The sequence below is a fragment of the Lolium rigidum genome, chromosome 5 (assembly GCF_022539505.1).
Source record: "Lolium rigidum isolate FL_2022 chromosome 5, APGP_CSIRO_Lrig_0.1, whole genome shotgun sequence".
NCBI lineage: Eukaryota > Viridiplantae > Streptophyta > Magnoliopsida > Poales > Poaceae > Lolium > Lolium rigidum.
The window spans coordinates 258,418,611-258,441,657 of NC_061512.1; the positions used below are offsets into that span (position 1 = coordinate 258,418,611).

General features: G+C 41.5%; 1 protein-coding gene across 2 annotated transcripts; it reads left to right on the forward strand.

The window, feature by feature from the left end:
* The first annotated feature begins 18,973 nt into the window (after positions 1-18,973).
* Positions 18,974-22,743, forward strand: LOC124653108 (transcription initiation factor TFIID subunit 15-like). Of its 2 annotated transcripts, none has more exons than XM_047192167.1 (8): positions 18,974-19,131; positions 20,022-20,138; positions 20,260-20,600; positions 20,696-20,893; positions 21,235-21,318; positions 21,907-21,988; positions 22,065-22,191; positions 22,362-22,743. In XM_047192167.1, exons 2-8 carry the CDS (start codon positions 20,022-20,024, stop codon positions 22,589-22,591), a joined length of 1,179 nt encoding a protein of 392 aa, XP_047048123.1. In that variant the 5' UTR covers positions 18,974-19,131; the 3' UTR covers positions 22,592-22,743. The 2 variants fall into 2 exon arrangements, with proteins under 2 accessions (XP_047048123.1, XP_047048124.1); XM_047192168.1 differs by lacking the exon at positions 18,974-19,131 and adding an exon at positions 19,163-19,253.
* The last annotated feature ends 304 nt before the right edge of the window (positions 22,744-23,047 follow it).

The following is a 23,047-nucleotide window of genomic DNA, read 5'->3' on the forward strand; positions in this document are numbered from 1 at the left end:
GCTTAGACGCTTGAGTCTTCTTAAAATATGCAGGGGTGAACCACCGGGGCATCCCCAAGCTTAGAGCTTTCACTCTCCTTGATCATATTGCATCATTTCCCTCTCTTGATCCTTGAAAACTTCCTCCACACCAAACTCAAAACAACTCATTAGAGGGTTAGTGCGCAATAAAAATTTACATGTTCAGAGGTGACACAATCATTCTTAACACTTCTGGACATTGCACAAAGCTACTGGACATTAATGGATCAAAGAAATTCATCCAACATAGCAAAAGAGGCAATGCGAAATAAAAGGCAGAATCTGTCAAAACGAACAGTTCGTAAAGACGAATTTTAAAGTGGCACCAGACTTGCTCAGATGAAAATGCCCAAATTGAATGAAAGTTGCGTACATATCTGAGGATCACTCACGTAAATTGGCATAATTTTCTGAGTTACCTACAGAGAATTAGGCCCAGATTCGTGACAGCAAAGAAATGCGTTTCTCGCGCAGTAATCCAAATCTAGTATGAACCTTACTATCAAAGACTTTACTTGGCACAACAATGCACAAAACTAAGATAAGGAGAGGTTGCTACAGTAGTAAACAACTTCCAAGACTCAAATATAAAATAAAGTACTGTAGTAAAAACATGGGTTGTCTCCCATAAGCGCTTTTCTTTAACGCCTTTCAGCTAGGCGCAGAAAGTGTATATCAAGTGTTATCAAGAGATGAAGCATCAACATTACCTTGGGTGTTGGGAGTTGCCTCAACAATGCATGTTATCTTATCTATGTAAGTTTCAGAGGCTCCCTTTTCATTACTCTTAGGCTTGCTATTCTCATTAAACAAATTTTCGAGAACAATCCAATCATAATTTTTTTCTAGTGCCTCGAACATTCCTGCGAGCTTGCAAGGTATTGATGTCTTAATATCCCCTACATCATTAATATTATTAGTGTACCTTACTCTCTCCATATCCATCTTTTCAAGGATACTAACAAAATTGGTATAAGAGCCAAGCATATTGTATTTGATAAAGACCTTTCTAGCCTCTCTTGCTACACCACCAAATTCTTTAAGAAGGGTTTCTAAAACAAAATATTTCTTTTCCCCTTCTTCCATATCACCAAGTGTGAGAAACATGTGTTGGATTATAGGATTAAGATTAACAAATTTAGTTTCCAACATGTGAACTAAAGAAGCAGCAGCAATTTCATAAGTGGGAGCAAGTTCTACCAAGTGTCTATCTTCAAAATCTTCAACGGTACTAACATGAGTGAAAAAATCTTCTATATTATCTCTTCCAATTATAGACCCTCGTCCTACCGGTATGTCTTTTAGAGTGTACTTAGGAGGAAACATGATGAAATAAACAAAAGGTAAATAAAGTAAATGCAAGTAACTAATTTTTTTTTTGTGTTTTTGATATGGAGAACAAGACAGTAAATAAAGTAAAACTAGCAACTAATTTTTTTTTGTGTTTCGATATAATGCAGCAAACAAAGTAGTAAATAAAATAAAGCAAGACAAAAACAAAGTAAAGAGATTGGATTGTGGAGACTCCCTTGCAGCGTGTCTTGATCTCCCCGGCAACGGCGCCAGAAAATGTGCTTGATGCGTGCAATTAACACGTCCGTTGGGAACCCCAAGAGGAAGGTGTGATGCGGACGAGTAGCAAGTTTTCCCTCGTAAAGAAACCAAGGTTTATCGAACCAGGAGGAGCCAAGAAGCACGTTGAAGGTTGATGGCGGCGAAGTATAGTGCGGCGCAACACCGGGGATTCCGGCGCCGACGTGGAACCTCGCACAACACAACCAAAGTACTTTGCCCCAACAAAACAGGTGAGGTTGTCAATCTCACCGGCTTGCTGTAACAAAGGATTAGATGTATAGTGTGGATGATGATTGTTTGCAGAAAATAGTAAAGAACAAATATTGCGAGTAGATTGTATTCGATGTAAAGAATAGGACCGGGGTCCACAGTTCACTAGAGGTGTCTCTCCCATAAGATAAATAGCATGTTGGGTGAACAAATTACAGTCGGGCAATTGACAAATAGAGAGGGTATGACAATGCACATACATGATATGATAAGTATAGTGAAATTTAATTGGGCATTACGACAAAGTACATAGACCGCTATCCAGCATGCATCTATGCCTAAAAAGTCCACCTTCAGGTTATCATCCGAACCCCTTCCGAATATTAAGTTGTAAACAACGGACAATTGCATTAAGTATGGTGCGTAATGTAATCAATAACTACATCCTCGGACATAGCATCAATGTTTTATCCCTAGTGGCAACAACACATCCACAACCTTAGAACTTTCCGTCACTCGTCCCGCATTTAATGGAGGCATGAACCCACTATCGAGCATAAATACTCCCTCTTGGAGTTAAGAGCAAAAACTTGGCCGGAGCCTCTACTAATAACAGAGAGCATGCAAGATCATAAACAACACATAGGTAATAGATTGATAATCAACATAACATAGTATTCTCTATCCATCGGATCCCGACAAACACAACATATAGCATTACAGTATAGATGATCTTGATCATGTTAGGCAGCTCACAAGATCCAACAATGAAGCACATAAGGAGAAGACGACCATCTAGCTACTGCTATGGACCCATAGTCCAGGGGTGAACTACTCACTCATCACTCCGGAGGCGACCATGGCGGTGAAGAGTCCTCCGGGAGATGATTCCCCTCTCCGGCAGGGTGCCGGAGGCGATCTCCTGAATCCCCGAGATGGGATTGGCGGCGGCGGCGTCTCTGGAAGGTTTTCCGTATCGTGGCTCTCGGTACTGGGGGTTTCGCGACGGAGGCTTTAAGTAGGCGGAAGGGCAGGTCAGGAGGCGCCACGGGGGCCCCACACAACAGGGCCGCGCGGGCCCCTTGCTGGCCGCGCCGCCCTATTGTGGCGGCGCCTCGTGGCCCCACTTCGTGACTCCTTCGGTCTTCTGGAAGCTTCGTGTAAAAATAGGCCCCTGGGCGTTGATTTCGTCCAATTCCGAGAATATTTCCTTTGTAGGATTTCTGAAACCAAAAACAGCAGTAAAACAACAATCGGCTCTTCGACATCTTGTTAATAGGTTAGTGCTCGGAAAATGCATAAATATGACATAAAGTATGCATAAAACATGTAGATATCATCAATAATGTGGCATGGAACATAAGAAATTATCGATACGTCGGAGACGTATCACTCATCATGATATATGTATGTGCATTGTTATGCCTTCTTTATTTGTCAATTGGCCAACTGTAATTTGTTCACCCAACATCTGTTTATCTTATGGGAGAGACACCACTAGTGATCTGTGGACCCCGGTCCTATTCTTTACATCTGAAATACAAATCTGCTGCAATTGTTCTTTACTGTTCTTCGCAAACAATCATCATCTTCCACACAATACATTTAATCCTTTGTTACAGCAAGCCGGTGAGATTGACAACCTCACTGTTACGTTGGGGCAAAGTAATGTGATTGTGTTGTGCAGGTTCCACGTTGGCGCCGGAATCCCTGGTGTTGCGCCGCACTACACTTCGCCGCCATCAACCTTCAACGTGCTTCTTGGCTCCTACTGGTTCGATAAACCTTGGTTTCTTTCTGAGGGAAAACTTGCTACTGTACGCATCACACCTTCCTCTTGGGGTTCCCAACGGACGTGTGTTTCACGCGCAATCAGTGGTCACCGGAGTAGGAGGAGGTTGTTGGGTGTGGGTAGAGGAGGAGAAGGGAGGAGAAAGAGGAGAAGGGAGAAAGAGGAGAAGAGGAGGAGGAGAAGGGAGAAGAGAAGAAGGAGAAGTGGAGGAGGAGGCCCCCGAAATTCAAAATTCTGCACTAGAATTCTGTGGCGCATGGGCTTATGGTGCGCCCACAGATTTTTTTCGAATTTTTTATTTTTGGAGGAAAAAATCTTGACTTTGCCATTACTTTTTACTATTTTCGAATTTGGCGATTCTGAAAATTATCCAACCAGGCATGCCCGGGTGAATTCGGATGTAGAATTTTCGTGGAAACATTTTGATATATTGTGCGTTTTTTTAGAGTTCGTATGCAACCAGGAATCCAGTTTGATGATTTTCCAACACAATTTTGCAAAAAAAGTCAAAATTCATATTTGTTAATTTTCAGTGGTACCAGATGACATAATACATGGGCATCTCCGAAGGATTTTATTTTTGAAATTTCTATATATTTCTTTTGTATTTTACAGTGCTAAAAAGGCGATCCACATGGGGGTGGAGTTGCGTGGTGATACGTCCCCGACGTATCCATAGTTTCTGTCGTTCCATGCTTGTTTTATGACAATACTTACATGTTTTGCTTGCACTTTGTGATGATTTCATGCATTTTCCGGAACTAACCTATTAACAAGATGCCACAGTGCCAGTTCCTGTTTTCTGCTGTTTTTGGTTCCAGAAAGGCCGTTCGGGCAATATTCTCGGAATTCGACGAAACGAAGACCAAACCTCCTATTTTTCCCGGAAGCGTCCAGAACACCGAAGAAGGGTCGGAGAGGGGCCAGAGGGCCACCACACCATAGGCGGCGCGGCCGGCCCGGGCCCGCGCCGGCTCGTGGTGGGGAGCCCCAGGTGCCCCCTACGCCGCCTCTTCGCCTATAAAATCCCTTTCGACCTAAAAACACCGTAACTCTTGACGAAACTCCAGAAAGACTCCAGGGGCGCCACCGCCATCGCGAAACTCCAATTCGGGGGACAGAAGTCTCGTCCCGGCACCTCGCCGGGACGGGGAAGTGCCCCGAAAGCCATCTCCATCAACGCCATCGCCTCCATCATGCTCCGTGAGTAGTTCCCCCATGGACTACGGGTTCTAGCTGTAGCTAGTTGGTATTCTCTCCCCCATGTACTTCAATACAATGATCTCATGAGCTGCCTTACATGATTGAGATTCATCCGATGTAATCGGTGTTGTGTTTGTCGGGATCCGATGGATTGTTACATTATGATTGTCTATCTACAAAGTTTATGAAGTTATTGTTGCTGCAATCTTGTTATGCTTAATGCTTGTCACTAGGGCCCGAGTGGCATGATCTTAGATTTGAGCTCTATACTTATTGCTTAGATTGTATCTACAAGTTGTATGCACATGTCACCGTCCGGAACCAATGGCCCCGAAGTGACGAAATCGGGACAACCGGAGGGGATGGCGGTGATGTGAGGGACACATGTTTTCACGGAGTGTTAATGCTTTGCTCCGGTACTCTATTAAAAGGAGTACCTTAATATCCAGTAGTTTCCCTTGAGGCCCGGCTGCCACCGGCTGGTAGGACAAAAGATGTTGTGCAAGTTTCTCATTGCGAGCACGTACGACTAATATTGGAAAACATGCCTACATGATTAATGATCTTGATATTCTGTCTTAATGCTATTTCAATCCTATCAATTGCCCGATTGTAATTTGTTCACCCAACACTTGTTATTGGAGAGTTACCACTAGTGTAGATAGCTGGGAACCCCGGTCCATCTTTCATCATCATATACTCGTTCTACATGTCATTGGAAGTAGAATTAACTATCTTCTGGTGCCATTGCTCTCATATTGCTATTACTGCTGCTGTGTTACTGTTACTATTGCTCTCATATCACTGCTACTTTCACATCACCCTTGTTGCTAGTGCTTTTCCAGTGCAGTTGAATTGACAACTCGGTTGTTAAGGCTTATAAGTATTCTTTACCTCCCCTTGTGTCGAATCAATAAATTTGGGTTTTACTTCCCTCGAAGACTGTTGCGATCCCCTATACTTGTGGGTCATCAAGACTGTTTTCTGGCGCCGTTGCCGGGGAGGCATAGCTCTACTCATAAGTTCACCTGGGGAGTACACTCTACCTCTCTCTCTGTTTTTATTTTGTTTTATTTTGTTTTGCTTAGTTTACTTTTGTCTAGTTTATTTGTGCTTAGTTTACTTTTGTCTAGTTTATTTTTGTCTTGTTTTATTTGTCTCATATACCCAAAAATCCATAAAAATTTGAAAAACCAAAAAATTAAAAACTGTTGTTATGGGAGAACCAACAACCTACTTGGAGCTTATGGAATGTTATAATTGTTATAGAGAATCAAGAACTGGTAAAATAATGAGTGCTATGATAGAAAAACTGAATACAATTGCTGAAATCTTGCTTAAACGCCATGATATAAACTGTTGCTCTCAACAGGACACTAAACATCTTAAATTTCAATGTGGCTTTAGTGAGGAATATTTTATTAAGAGCTATAATCGGAATTGCTATATTCATTATGGGTTCGAAGAGGTAGAACAATTTGTCTTATTTATGGGAGCCTCCGAGATAGAATCCTTCATGGTTGAGAATTATGAAACTTGTGTTGTTTGTAAGGGCCTTAAAGATTATGTCTCTACTATCCTTAATTCTTGCATAGAATGCTACAATAGGAATCCTTATATCCTTGATTATAAAGAGAGACACATTAATGCACAAGAATGCACTCACAATTTGCAGGAACCTGTGGAAGAAGGAATTGATGAACCTGAAAGCTCATTGGATGAAAAAGAGGAGGAAATTGATGAACCTGAAAGCTCATTGGATGAAAAAGAAGAGGAGAGCGACGAACAAAAGGAGGAAGAATGGATTAGCTACCCATGTCAACCTTCTAATGAGAGTAACTCTTTATCTCTTACACTATTTGATTGTCCTCCATGCTTACCGGAAGAGGTTGAATGTTATGTTCCCGTGGATTCTCTTGAAGTATTGCCTATGAGTAAAACTTGTGAAAATAATTATGCTACTGTTATTTATGATAATCCATGCTACTTTGATAAATCTTATGATAATGCTTTGTTTGTGCTCGATGTCGAAATGCATGGTACCAAAGAATTTTGCTTGGCAAATGTTTATGATAAAGCTCTAGATGATGGTCCTATGTTACTTGATAATATTAATTGTACTACTAATGAAAATGGGATTGGAGAGTTCTTGACTTATTCTATGAGTCCCATATCTATTGAGATTGATCAACTACCTTGTTATATTATTAATAAAAGTAAGTTTGAAAGTTTTAATTCCACTATTCTTGAACTTGATAAAAATTATGTGTTTGGAAATCATGAAAAGTATGCTGCATGTGATAGTTATATTATTGAGTTTGTTCATGAAGCTACTGAAAATTATTATGAGAGAGGAAAATATGGTTGTAGAAATTTTCATGGTACTAATACACCTCTCTATATGCTGAAATTTTTGAAGTTGTTCTTGTTTTATCTTCTTATGCTTGTTACTTTGCTCTTCATGAATTTATTTATTTACAAGATTCCTATGCATAGGAAGCATGTTAGACTTAAATTTGTTTTGAATTTGCTTCTTGATGCTCTCTTTTGCTTCATACTCTATTTTTCATGTGAGCATCATTAAAACTGCTCGAGCCCATCTTAACGGCTATAAAGAAAGAACTTCTTGGAAGATAACCCATGTGTTATTTTGCTACAGTACTTTGTTTTATATTTGTGTCTTGGAAGTTGTTTACTACTGTAGCAACCTCTCCTTATCTTAGTTTTGTGTTTTGTTGTGCCAAGTAAAGTCTTTGATAGTAAAGTGAATACTAGATTTGGATTACTGCGCAGAAACAGATTTCTTTGCTGTCACGAATCTGGGTCTACCTCCCCGTAGGTAGCTCAGAAAATTAAGCCAATTTACGTGCATGATCCTCAGATATGTACGCAACTTTCATTCAATTTGAGCATTTTCATTTGAGCAAGTCTGGTGCCCTTTTAAAATTCGTCTTTACGGACTGTTCTGTTTTGACAGATTCTGCTTTTTATTTTGCATTGCTTCTTTTGCTATGTGGGATGGATTTCTTTGTTCCATTGACTTCCAGTAGCTTTGGGAAATGTCCAGAAGTGTTAAGAATGATTGTGTCACCTCTGAACATGTGATTTTTTGATTATGCACTAACCCTTTAATGAGTTTGTTTCGAGTTTGGTGTGAAGGAAGTTTTCAAGGGTCAAGAGAGGAGGATGATATATGATCAAGAAGAGTGAAAAGTCTAAGCTTGGGGATGCCCCCGTGGTTCATCCCCGCATATTTCAAGAAGACTCAAGCGTCTAAGCTTGGGGATGCCCAAGGCATCCCCTTCTTCATCAACTTATCAGGTTCCTCCCCTGAAACTATATTTTTATTCGGTCACATCATATGTGCTTTACTTGGAGCGTCTGTGTGCTTTTATTTTTGTTTATGTTTGAATAAATTCGGATCCTAGCAATCCTTGTGTGGGAGAGATACACGCTCCGCTTTTTCATATGAACACTCGTGTTCTTCGTTTTACTTTTAATGTTCAATGATAAAAGTTGGAAGCTATTGCACTTATTTATATTTGTTTGGAAAAGGAAAATGCCTCATATGTCTTGGATAATTTGACACTTGGCAATTGTTTTGAGCTCTCAAGTATGATTAAGTTTTTTTCATGTAGTCTAAGCCTATTAATGGAGAACTACTGTAGAGCTTGTTGAAATTGGTTTGCACAATTGATCTCTCTTAAGGTCTAGATATTTTCTGGTAAAAGTGTTTGAGCAACAAGGAAGACAAGTGTAGAGTATTATAATGCTTGCAATATGTTCTTATGTAAGTTTTGTCTGTACCAGTTCATACTTGTGTTTGCTTCAAACAACCTTGCTAGCCTAAGCCTTGTACTCGAGAGGGAATACTTCTCGTGCATCCAAAACCTTGAGCCAAAAACTATGCCATCTCGTGTCCACCATACCTACCTACTATGTGGTATTTCCTGCCATTCCAAAGTAAATTGCTTGAGTGCTACCTTTAAACAATTCAAAATTTATCATCTCTGATTTGTGTCAATGTTTTATAGCTCATGAGGAAGTATGTGGTGTTTATCTTTCAATCTTGTTGGGCAACTTTCACCAATGGACTAGTGGCACATCCGCTTATCCAATAATTTTGCAAAAAGAGCTGGCAATGGGATTCCCAGTCCCAAATTAATTAACCAAAATAGACACTCCTCCATGGTATGTGATTGTTGGACGGCACCCGAGGATTCGGTTAGCCATGGCTTGTGTAAGCAAAGGTTGGGGGGAGTGTCATCATCATAATAAAACTAAAATAAAAGGGCACTCCTTCATGGTATGAGATTGTTGGACGGCACCCGAGGATTCGGTTAGCCATGGTTTGTGAAAGAAAGGTTGGAAGGAGTGCCACCCAAAAATAAAAATAATTCATGGGAGCCGCTCTTGAAGGTTTGTCTAGCAAGGGGGTTAGAGTGCCCACTACCATTCGTTGACAACAACAAACACCTCTCAAAACTTTACTTTTATGCTCTCTTTATGTTTTCAAAACCAAAGCTCTAGCACAAATATAGCAATCGATGCTTTCCTCTTTGAAGGGCCATTCTTCTACTTTTATGTTGAGTCAGTTTACCTACTTCCTTCCACCTTAGAAGCAAACACTTGTGTCAACTCGTGCATTGATTCTTACATACTTGCTTATTAGCATTCATCATATTACTTTGTGTTGACAATTATCCATGAGATATGCATGTTACAAGTTGAAAGCAACCGCTGAAACTTATATCTTCCTTTGTGTTGCTTCGATGCCTTTACTTTGAACTTATTGCTTTATGAGTTAACTCTTGTGCAAGACTTTTGATACTTGTCTTGAAAGTACTCTTCATGAAAAGTTTTGCTATATGTTATCTACTTGTTAGCAACTATAGATCATTGCCTTGAGTCACTTCATTCATTTCATATGCTTTGTAATAGTATGATCAAGGTTATGTAAGTAGCATGTCACTACGTAAATTATTCTTTTTATCGTTTACCCGCTCGGGACGAGCGAGAACTAAGCTTGGGGATGCCGATACGTCCCCGACGTATCCATAATTTCCGTCGTTCCATGCTTGTTTTATGACAATACTTACATGTTTTGCTTGCACTTTGTGATGATTTCATGCATTTTCCGGAACTAACCTATTAACAAGATGCCACAGTGCCAGTTCCTCGTTTCTGCCGTTTTTGGTTCCGTAAAGGCCGTTCGGGCAATATTCTCGGAATTCGACGAAACGAAGACCAAACCTCCTATTTTTCCCGGAAGCATCCGAACACCGAAGAAGAGTCGGAGAGGGGCCGAGGGCCACCACACCATAGGGCGGCGCGGCCGGCCCGGGCCCGCGCCGGCTCGTGGTGGGGAGCCCCCGTGTGCCCCCTCGCGCCGCCTCTTCGCCTATAAAATCCCTTTCGACCTAAAAACACCGTAACTCTTGACGAAACTCCGGAAAGACTCCGGGGCGCCGCCACCATCGCGAAACTCCACTCGGGGGACGAAGTCTCTGTCCCGGCACCCTTCCGGACGGGGAAGTGCCCCCGAAAGCCATCTCCATCAACGCCATCGCCTCCATCATGCTCCGTGAGTAGTTCCCCCATGGACTACGGGTTCTAGCCGTAGCTAGTTGGTATTCTCTCCCCCATGTACTTCAATACAATGATCTCATGAGCTGCCTTACATGATTGAGATTCATCCGATGTAATCGGTGTTGTGTTTGTCGGGATCCGATGGATTGTTACATTATGATTGTCTATCTACAAAGTTTATGAAGTTATTGTTGCTGCAATCTTGTTATGCTTAATGCTTGTCACTAGGGCCCGAGTGGCATGATCTTAGATTTGAGCTCTATACTTATTGCTTAGATTGTATCTACAAGTTGTATGCACATGTCACCGTCCGGAACCAATGGCCCCGAAGTGACGAAATCGGGACAACCGGAGGGGATGGCGGTGATGTGAGGGACACATGTTTTCACGGAGTGTTAATGCTTTGCTCCGGTACTCTATTAAAAGGAGTACCTTAATATCCAAGTAGTTTCCCTTGAGGCCCGGCCGCCACCGGCTGGTAGGACAAAAGATGTTGTGCAAGTTTCTCATTGCGAGCACATACGACTATTATTGGAAAACATGCCTACATGATTAATGATCTTGATATTCTGTCTTAATGCTATTTCAATCCTATCAATTGCCCGACTGTAATTTGTTCACCCAACACTTGTTATTGGAGAGTTACCACTAGTGTAGATAGCTGGGAACCTCGGTCCATCTTTCATCATCATATACTCGTTCTACATGTCATTGGAAGTAGAATTAACTATCTTCTGGTGCCATTGCTCTCATATTGCTATTACTGTCGCTCGTGTTATCGTTACTATTGCTCTCATATCACTGCTACTTTCACATCACCCTTGTTGCTAGTGCTTTTCCAGGTGCAACTGAATTGACAACTCAGTTGTTAAGGCTTATAAGTATTCTTTACCTCCCCTTGTGTCGAATCAATAAATTTGGGTTTTACTTCCCTCGAAGACTGTTGCGATCCCCTATACTTGTGGGTCATCACGTGGGGAGCAAAAAAATCTTCTGTGGTGCACCAGCTCATGTGCACCGCAGAAATGTGTATTTTCTGTGGCACACCAGGACCAGTGCGCCACATAATGTCTTATTTATGTGGCGCAGTGCGCCACAAAATGTATTATTTATGTGCCTTAAGTGCTAGAACTTTTTATTTGGAATAAAACAGAGGTGTTGAAAATGTATTTTGAGAGGTTTGTATGTCTATATCAACGGCTGGTATCAAATGGTCTATCATACTTTCATATAGTGACTTCAAGAGCGGCTCCCATATAGTTATTCTTTTGCACACCATTATTTAGGATATCTTCACTACATAGTGTGCGGAGCTTTATTTGTTTATTTTAGGTGGGCTAGCTATGCACCCAGTTGTTTTGCTCTTTTTGCAATACTAAAGACTAGCACATTATTCTAGCTAGTCAAGATGTAAAGTCATGAAAAGACAATAAAGCATTCAATACTTACTCATGAGCTAAAACAGGAACACAAAACAGGTAATAGTTTTTGAAGGTTTTAAAGGTAGCACATAAGCAATTTACTTTGGAGTGGCGGTGAAATACCACATATAGGTAGGTATGGTGGACACAATTGGCATACCTTGGTTTTTTGGGAGTTGGATGCACGAGTATAGATCATACTCAGTACAGGTGAAGGCTAGCAAAAGATTAGGGGCGACCAATTTAAAGAGAAATAATAGCTATAATCATGCATAGCGACAAAACATTATTAATCAAAGCATCAAGTGATATTACAAGTCAAAAACTAAATGATCATAGAGACTTGAGGTGACTAGTTTGTAGTCATAACATGGTGTAAGCATGTGCCAAGTCAACCCAAATAAAGCATCAAAGGAGAATACCACCATATTATGCTTTTGTATGATGAAAACAACACATGATTATTTCAATGGCACATTAAGCACTATCAGCTATTTGAAACAAGTCATGCTACAACAATAACTACTAAGCATATAATTAAAATAACATCTAACATGACATGCTAAAATCTAAGCCACAATCTAAACAAGCTTCCTTTTGCACCACTATAAGCATGAAATATTTTACTCTTCTCCACCAATCAATTTATTTGAAACAACTCTCATCGATAATAATCAACAAAGAACAGAGAGCTAATCATACCTAACTAAAGAAAACTAACAAACTATGAACAAAATACAAGTGGAAACAAGAGCTAAACGCAGTACTAGCAAAAGAGAACACTCGCGGAACAATAAGAGTGAAAATTAGATCGTTCTATGCAATGAAAACGGAGCGTGTCTTTCTCCAAAAAAAATTATGCTGGGATCCAACCATATGCTACAGAAAACAAAACAAATAAAAATGAAAACAAAAATAAAGACGCTCCAAGAATAACACATAGTATATAAACCAATAAAAATATAGTGTCTTGAAAGATGACCTGATATTCTTGTTGATGAAGAAGGGGATGCCTTGGGCTTCCCCAAGCTTTGACGCTTGTACCTCTTGGATATTTTTTGGGGTGACATGGGCATCCCTAAGCTTGAGCTTTTTTCCATCCTTCATCTCATCACATCATTCTTCTCTCCATGTACTTGAAAACTTCCTTCATACAAAACTTCACACAATTTTCATTAGCAACATTAGTGCAATCAAAATAATAAATCCACTTTGGTTCAGTTGTAATATAAGTCAAACATCCATTAAAACATTAGCTATTATATCAACTTATTTTAAAAGATTTTTCTCTCAAAAGAACTTAAAAAGAAAAAAATTAAGAGGCAAATGCAAATAGTAGCAGAAATCTGTCAAAACAGAACAACAGGTAAAGATCGATTTTTTCGAAAACCCTCTGTTGCTCAAATCTAAAAGTGCAAAACTAATGAAAGTTAGACAATAACCCAGGGCAGGTGCTAAAACAATTTTAGATCAATCCGACGCTCTTGGATGAGAGTAATAATTATTTTGGTGGTAGCACATAATCTATTTCGGGACAGCAACTTCCCCAAATCTTACCTTCTTCCTATTAGAGGCTATCCTTGGCACAAAAACGGAATAAAAAGGATAAGGAGAGGTTGTTACAGAGGTAACAACTTCCAAGACTCAACAAAAGAAAAATTACAGAAATAAAACATGGGTTACCTCCCAAGAGTGCTTTTCTTTAACGCCTTTCAGCTAGGCGCAAAAAGCTTAAATCACGTATTTTCAAGTGAAGAAGCATCAACATCATAAATGGCAGAAGCCTTATGTCTACCTGTCTTACCTTTACTCTTCCCCTTAGGGAAAACATGAGAACCGCCTGGTGAGGAAGTGAAAGTCATGGTGCCTTTCCGCACATCTATTTTTGCGCCCACGAGCTTTAGCAGAGATCTTCCGAGTGTGATTTGTCCCTTTCCTGCACATTCAATGGCAAGATAATCAGTAAATAGCATTCTTCCTAGGATTCTTGTATACACTCCTTAAGCTACTCCAATGGGTAATATAATGGCATTATTGGTAAGATATATTCCTTCTCCACCCTCAAAAAGTCCCCAAAGACTTAAAGACTCATAAATATCTTTAGACATCAGACAAAACTCAAACATAATATCACAACGAGCATGGAAAGTTTCACCATTTATAACAACTTTTACTGTAGGGAGCCAACTTGAGGGTTCAGAATTTATTGGAACATAATCATAATTTTCACGAAGCTGATTATAACATTCTTTTAAACAAGTTGTACTTGTCTCAAGAGTGTTTAATCTAGCATAAATGCTCACAAGGGATGAATCAAATTTACTATGTGAGCTATATGTTGCAGTCAACTTTTTTATGGCATTAAAAGCTTGATATCCATCACAATGAAGGAAATCTCCTCCTACTACATCGTCCAAAGAATATCTATAACAAAGAACAAGACTAAAGTAAAAGCTACTAAGAAGTAGGCCTAGAGTCTTTTTAGGTTAAGTTTTATCATAAGAATTGTTAATTCTAGACCAAGCTTCTTTAAAACTCTCCTCACTCCCTTGTTTGAAAGTGAATATCATTTCCTCAGATGACATAGTAACAGGACTAGACATAAAAGCAACTTATAGTAGGAACTAATTTTTTGTGTGTTTTTGACAAAAAGAAGCAAACAAGACAACGTAAAATAAACTAAGCAAAACAATAACTAAGTAAAGAGATTGGAGATGGGAGACTCATCTTTCTCCCCGGTAACGGCTCCAGAAAAGCTTGATGTTGTGCAGGGTGATGCAGTTGGGAAATCCCAAGAGGAAGGTATGATGAGCACAATGATACGTCGCAAAAGTATCTATAATTTTTTATGCTCTATGGTTGTTTTACACCAATTTCAATATGTTTTGCTTACACTTCATTACACTTTTATATATTTTCCGGCACTAACCTATCAACAAGATGCCACAGTGTCAGTTCCATGTGTTCTGCTATTTTTGTATTTCAAAAAAGTTGTCCATGAAATATTCTCAGTATTGGACGAAACAAAATTCAAAGTCAATATTTTCACGTAACGAAGACATAGTCAAGAGGGGAGACGAGGAGGCGCCACCGGGCGGCCAGGCCACCCCATGGCGTGGCCAAGGGTGGGCCCACGCCAAGGGGTGGTGTGGGCCCCCCAGGTGGCCACCATCCTCGCCCTTCCGCCTATAAATTCCATTCGACGCAAAAACCCTAAATACAAGAGCCTCCGTCCACGAAAATTTCCATCACCGCCGCCATCGTCCAGACAAGTTTCGGGTGTCAGAAGTTCCTATTCTGGCACCCTGTCGGGACGGGGATTGACCCCCGGAGCCATCTCCATCGACTCCACCGCCTCCACTTCGAATCCATGATGGTTCGTGAGTAGTTCCCTCTGGACTACGGGTTCTCGGCTGTAGCTAGTTGGTACTCTCTCCCATGTACTTCAATACAATGATCTCATGAGCTGCCTTACATGATTGAGATCCATATGATGTAATTAGTGTGGAATTGTGATAAGATTGTTGGAATCTGATAAATTGTGGAATTGTGATAAGATTGTTCATCATATTATCATACTACTGTTATTTAATATCTTGCATGCTCTCCGGTACTTGTGATTACCCTGATCAAGTAGTTGCATGTATCTCCAAGAGGGAGTATTTATGCTGGATAGTGGGTTCATGCCTCTAGTTTTCTGGAAGAGTGACAATAACTTCTAAGATTGTAGATATGTTGTTGCTACTAGGGAGAAAACAACAATGTTTTGTCTAAGAATAATTCTATTGTTTGCTTTACACACATTGCTTAATGCGATAATCTGTTGCTTGCAACTTATTACTGGAAGAAGTTCGGATGATAAACTGAAGGTGGATTATTAGTCATAGACGCAATTGTATTACGGTCTATGTATCTTGTTGTAATGCCCAATTAAATACTACGGCAACATTTATCTTATCATAGCATGCATTGTCATGCCCTCACAATTATCAATTTTCCAACTGTAATTTGTTCAACCAACACATGTTATTTGGAGAGTTACCACTAGTGTAGATAGCTGGGAACCCCGATCCTTCTGTCATCATCATTGATCTACATTCAACTACACACTGGAATACTTTCTGGTGCCCACTCCTCTGTGTTATTGCTACTGTTGATGTGTTACTATTACCATTGCTCTCATATTACTGCTGCTTTCACATCAACCCCGTTACTAGTGATTTTCCAGGTGCAGCTGAATTGACAACTCCGCTGTTAAGACTTATAAGTATTCTTTACCCCCCTTTGTGTCGAATCAATAAATTTGGGTTTTAGTTTCCTCGAAGACTGTTGCGATCCCCTATACTTGTGGGTCATCACACAACAACAAGTTTTCCCTCAGAAAGAAACCAAGGTTTAATCGACCAGTAGGAGAAAGAAATCACTTCTGAAGGTTGTTGCTGGCTGACTTTGGCAGGGCACACTACCGGTGTCAGCAAAAATGTGAAACCTGCACACAACACAACCAAACTACTTTTCCCCAACTTACAGTGATGTTTTCAATCTCACTGGATTTGCTGAAAACAAAGGATTAGACGTAATTAGTGTAGAATGAGATGTTTGTTTGCAGTGAAATAAAAAGAATAGTGCTTGCAGTAAGGAAACATAACATGTATTTGTAGTAGATGGTTTTATCACTGTAAAAGAAAGAACCGGGGTCCACAGGTCACTAGAGGTGTCTCTCCATAAAGATAAATAACATGATGGGTAAACAAATTACAGTCGGACAATTGACAGAATAAAGACCATATATGACAAGATGATTACTATGAGATTCATTTGGGCATTACAACAAAATTCATAGACCGTAATCCAACTGCATCAATGATTAATAATCCACCATCAGGATATCATCCGAACAACTTTGGATATTAAGTTGCAAGCAACAGATTATTGCATTAAGTAAAGTGTGTAAACTAAACAATAGAATTATCCTTGGATAAAGTATTAATTGTTGTTTTCTCCCTAGTAGCAACATCACATCTACAACCTTAGGAGTTATTGTCACTCTTCCAGATTACTAGAGGTGTATGAACCCACTAACGAGCATAAATACTCTGTCTTGGAGTCACAAACACATACTTGGCCAGAGCATCTACTAGCAACGGAGAGCATGCAAGATCACAAATAACATATAAAACAGATCTATAATCAACTCAATCATAGTACTCAATATTCATCGGATCCCAGCAAACACAACATGTAGCATTACATAAAGATGATCTTGATCATGTTAGGCAGCTCACAAGATATAAACATGAAGCATAAAGAGGAGAATACAACCATCTAGCTACTGCTATGGACCCGTAGTCCAAAGATGAACTACTCACACATCACTTCGGAGGTGGGCATGGTGATGAAGAGGCCTCCGGTGATGATCTCCCTCTCTGGCAGGGTGTCGGGAAGAACTTTAGAACCCTCTCAAACTAGGGTCGACGATGGCGGCGGCTACAGAACTTTTCTTGGATGGAGGCTCGGTTCTTTTGGGTTTTCCCGAGGATGTCAATTTATAGGCGAAAGGGTGATGTCGGTGGGCGCCCGGGGGGCCCACACCACCCCTAGGCAAGGCCAGGGGCCCCCGTTCCTAGGCATGGTGTGCCCTCCCTGGTGCACCTTTTCGTCTCCTTCGGACTCAGTCTTCGTGACAGAAAAATAGGAACTTTGGCTTTTGTTTCGTCCAATTCCGAGAATATTTCCAGAACAACTTTGCTGGAATACAAAAACCGCAGAAACAGGAACTGGCACTGTGGCATCTTGTTAATAGGTTAATTTCAGAAAATGCATAAAAATGCCACGAAGTGTAAACAAAACATATAGCTATTGGTGTAAAACAAGCATGGAGCATCAAAAATTATAGATACGTTTGCAACGTATCAGGCACCGAGATTCACAAACGATGAACTACTACACCAATAATCTCAACATTGAGAAATCATTTTGCTTGACAATAGAGATTCCCGTAACAATGGTGTTGTTTACCCAATATGCAGCAGCATGCCGACTAGAAGTCTGGAGGGTAAATCCACGAGGCCGATCCTGCCACATGTGATACTTACTACTATAACGCATCATGTAGTACCCTATCCTTCCCACCCACACCATCGTTACTACTCTGGTCTTCCTTGCAACATATTTGGTAACCGTCGACACAGGTCATAGAGTACACCTTGCCATCAGGCAACTCGTGTTCTATATTAGGTCTACAGTAGTAGATGTGGTTTGTCTTTATACCGCGATGTTCACCATCTGGCAAGTGCACCGCTTTAGAGAATTCCAAGAACAATGCATAGTCCCCCAAACTCGTCACCTCCACCCACTTGCACTTATAATAGTACTTGTGATCGTTGAGACTGACAAGCTCGGACACCCTGAAGCTAGAAATGATTCTGTTTGGACAGCCACCCTCTTCTCACCGCGCGCCATCGTCATTTTTCCATGCAGCTCCACGATGTAAGTGTCATGCTCCATGGGGTCGTAGCCCCAACCGTCATAACAGATTTGGATGGCCGGCCGATGATTGGTGGCTGTGACCACCGACATTCCGTCTTCCACCATACCGATCTCAAACCTGACAAGCACTCGAGGGTAACCCCTGAGACCATAGAGCTCGCCGCCCTTGGAGAATGCAATGTCCCGTATCGAATCCCCACGCCAAACCCATGCGGACCACCCACCGTCGCGCGGGGCGGCCGACTCCGCACGCGAAAATCACGGAGACGTTGTCGCGCGCGTTGCATTTCAAGGGAGACATGGGTGATGGGTGCAACCACCGGAAGAGGAGGCAGGCAGATCTTCCGAGAAGACGAGTTTTCTGATGCCTTTTTTTTAGCATAATAAAAAGAAAAAATTATCATGATGCCTATTTCGCCGTGGGTGTTTTATAGCAACTTTGAACATCTCGGGCCGGCCCAGAATGAATGGATTTCGCGGAGCCCAGGTCCGACTTGCGAGCTGCCCCCTACGCTTGGCCGAAATTACACACAGAACCCTACAGCTCCCTTCTTTCCTCCAGGTTCCAGGGGAGATCAGGATAGGAGGCGCGCGCGCGCGATTAGGGTTCCACCACCTCCGTCGCCCGCCGGCGCGCCCCGGGCCGGAACCGCGCCTCGTCCCGCCCGCCCGCCCGCCGGCGAACCGGAGCTCCAGGCCCATCCCCGGCCGCCCCGCTCCGGAAGCCGTTCGTCCCCGAACCAACTTATTTCCAGCTGAATCGCCTCTCCTCCCCCGGATCTCCCTCCCCATCCGTCTGCCCGGCATCCTCCCCGTGAGAGTTGTCCACCGGTACGCCGCGTCCTCCTCTTGCCTCTTGGGTTGTGCTTGGTGTGCCCAAGTCAACTCCGATTGCAGATCTTAGCTACACTTACTGCCCAGTACTACTTGTGATTCAGTGATCTGGTCCCAGTGCAAGTTCTGTAGCTGCTACTTACATACTTACATGTATGGCGCTCTCAATTTTATTTAGCGCCGAATGGTCGAAATGTCTTCGCCAAATGTTTACCGTGGGGTTCGGATGATTTCTGCCTCAGTTTCTGACTATTGTTTGAGTTTGATATGTTATACGTGTGGCTGGCTTGCCAGCTGCTAGTTGCTTGAATGCTGCGCCAGGGATAGATTGCTGTTGATTTAGAGCTCTACTTGGGCCCATCCGTAGCTGGACTGGCTGCCGTTATCGTTTTGTCACTGTTGATTTTCTAGTCAATCTACTTCATGACTGAACATACATTTTACAAGTGTCAAATTAGTTGAGCCTTACGTGTATCTAGCAGCATGAGTGCTGGACATTTCGCTTCTCCAAGTTTTCTGCTAAAATGTTGTAGTACCACTACCAGTCTTGTGTTAATAGTCAAGTATGTCTTTATATTTTACCTATTTCATGCAAAGTGCCCCCCCGGACTGACTGTGCACAGTAATGTAACCCTCACTCTCTCAACTACAGCATTCTCAACAAGTAGACTTCACATTACTTTATGCTGTGTAATTAACTAATTATGATATAATTCAGTCCATACTTTAGCCTCCCTTTTATCTTCTATGTGTTACTACCTGCCCTGCCCTGTTTCTCCCATTACTAGTTTTGCTAACTGCACTTCTCTGCTTGTGATATTGTTTCAAACAACACGCTTACAAGAATGGCACTTATCGTCTTCAACTCTGTTTTTTTTTTGTTGTAGATGGCTGGATACGCTTCAAGAGGACCACCAAATGGTTCTATTTATGTATGCAATCTGCCGCCAGGAACTGATGAGACCATGTTGGCTGAATATTTTGGTACTATAGGGTTGCTTAAGGTATGGGTATTACCAGGTAACATTTTTTGCGACCACATGCGAATCCTTAAATAGTTTTGTAAGCCTTGTTTGATTCGACTTCATAATAAATTTGTCACCTCCTCTTGTCAACACTCAACAGAAGGACAAAAGGACTGGCCAACCAAAAATCTGGATATATAGGGACAAAGTTACAAATGAACCAAAGGGCGACGCCACAGTCACTTACGAGGATCAGCATGCTGCTTCAGCAGCCGTTGAATGGTTCAACAATAAAGATTTCCATGGAAGCATCATTCAGGTTCACATAGCCGTGTCGAAAAACAAAGATACATCTTCTGATAACTCCATGAATTTGAGTGTCGCTGCTGACCTTGTTGAACAAGATGAATTGGATAACGGGTCAGGCAGAGGTAGTGGACGTGGTGATGGTCCAGCAAAAGCGTGGCAGCAAGATGGAGACTGGATGTGTCCAAATGCAAGGTCTGTTATGATTAGTGGGCAACTTCTCTTTTGCTGTTGACCAGGATGGTCTTTTTCATGTATTATATATGTTCTTATATGATTTATCTTTTCAGCTGTGGCAATGTAAATTTTGCCTTCCGTGGTGTTTGTAATCGCTGCGGAGCCTCCCGTCCTGCTGGTGTTAGTGGATCAGGAGGTGGTGGTGGTAGAGGCAGAGGCCGTGGTAGCGACGATGCAAGAGGAAACAGTCGTGCTCCTGCTGTTGGTGGTCCTCCTGGGCTGTTTGGTCCAAATGATTGGCCATGTACGATGTAAGAACACCAATTTTCTTGGTTTCGCTTGATATCTCTAGTTTATTTTTCTTACTGCATGTATTAATTAGTTGCTGCCCACCTGCTCCATATGCCCATTTTGAAATCTAAGTAATTTGGTAACTGCCTGACCATCTTCTAAGGTCTAAACATTCAGCCCTTTCTTCAATTTACTGCAACTGCGGTTGTTTATTGGCTCACAAGTATTTTTGTAAACCTTGCAAGGAACATGCCTTTTTGCACTGTTGTACTTATGATTGATTAAATTGTATTTGCTTTCCAGGTTTAAGTACTATTATAGCTGTTATCTGTCATGAAGCTTATCTGGATGTGTGTTTCAGGTGTGGCAACGTGAACTGGGCAAAGCGGACCAAATGTAATGTCTGCAACACGAGCAAGCCAGGTCACAATGAAGGTGGTGTGAGGTACAAATTAAATATGCACCATTTGATCTGACATGTTGAAATTATTTTTACTGAACATGTTATGTGTTATAATGTCAATGTGCATAAAGAGCTGCACTTAGTGAGGATGTTTCGTTTTTTACTGAAATGTGCTGCACTTGTCCATGCTGGGTTTGTGGGAACTGATATGTTGTCAACAATTGGGGAAAAACAATCATACTCTATAGTAGGCATGAGAAGGCCACGGATGAAATTACAGTCTAATTGCAGTAGCATTTGCACTTTGCTGCCTCTTTGGGCCTCTTAGGGTCTTCTTTCCTTTTTAGCAAAACTGGCACAAGGATGTCAAATATGATCCAACTGGCTTATCTGTTATGTCATGACTGAGTATGTGAAATCTTTGTCTACTCTAGAATACTGGCTCTGTATGCTTGTTGGATGGTGAATCTCTTACAGGACGTGATGTCCCATTGTCTAGAGTGGCATGATGCACCACAACTGGGTGTACTGTTTTATGGTCATAAACTAAGCAGCTATATATGTGGCTATTTATGAAGAAGGTACTACATGAGTCTTGAAGCTTTTCTCATCAATTACTTCTCTTTGCAGAGGTGGTCGGGGTGGTGGCTATAAAGAACTTGATGAAGAAGAACTAGAAGAAGTTCGAAGGCGCCGGAAAGAGGCTGAGGAAGTATGTCACATTCTTTTGTACTATTGTATGTGTCATGGTAACAAGTATCCATTTCTAAATCTTGATCTTTTTGTAGGATGATGGAGAAATTTATGACGAATTTGGTAATCTCAAAAAGAAGTTCCGTATTAAATCACAGCAAACTGAAAGTGCACCAGCTCTTCCTCAGTCTGGACGTGCTGGATGGGAAGTAGAGCACAGAGGTATTACTTGATCTGTTTTCTTTACTTTGGCGTTTTATCTTGTTATGGTCTCGTGTTGCTTGTACTATGCTGCTATGCTTAGTATGTAGTAATTGTTGTTTTGGCAAACCACTTGTACCATAACCGTAATTCGTGAATTTCCATGTGATCCCTACACTTTATTATTGTAGGTTCCACTGAAAGAGAAAACCGAGAGAGGAGCAGAGACCGGGGCAGGGATGCCTACGATGAAAGGGAAAGCAGGAACAGAGACAGAGGTGGCCATGGAAGAGAGCGGCGCCGTAGCCGAAGCCGGAGTAGGGACCGCGAGAAGGAAAGGGGGAGAGACCGGGGCAGGGACCACGGAAGTGACAGAAGTTTTGAGCGTGGCAGTGAGCGTGGCCATGATCGCTACAGATGAAAAATATGGCATTGTTTTCGATACTTCGGTTGCCTACTCCAGCCTTTTGTTTTATGAATCTTCAGTTATGATGTTGGAGAGCTGTGGTCCTTCACACTTTGTTATTATCTTGGGACAAGCATTATTATTAACTGCTGCAGTGTGGCTTTTTATCAGTTTGTCGGGCGGTACACCTGTGGGTTTAGGTTGAGTTCTGAGAACATAACGGGTTGACCTTTAATGAACTCAGACCTGCAATTGGTCATATGGCTCGCAATCGGTTGTGCTGTTGGAGTTAGGAGTTAAGTCCATTGTTTCACAACTTTATCCATGTTATGTGTCACACTTGAAGAGAATTGAAACTTAGAATGGTTTAGTCCTTTGAAACAATGGTTGGATGGTGAATCCTACATCAGAACCATCTTTTGCTTGTTTATTGAACTAATTTGAATATCATTGAAGTAAGTTCCCATTTTA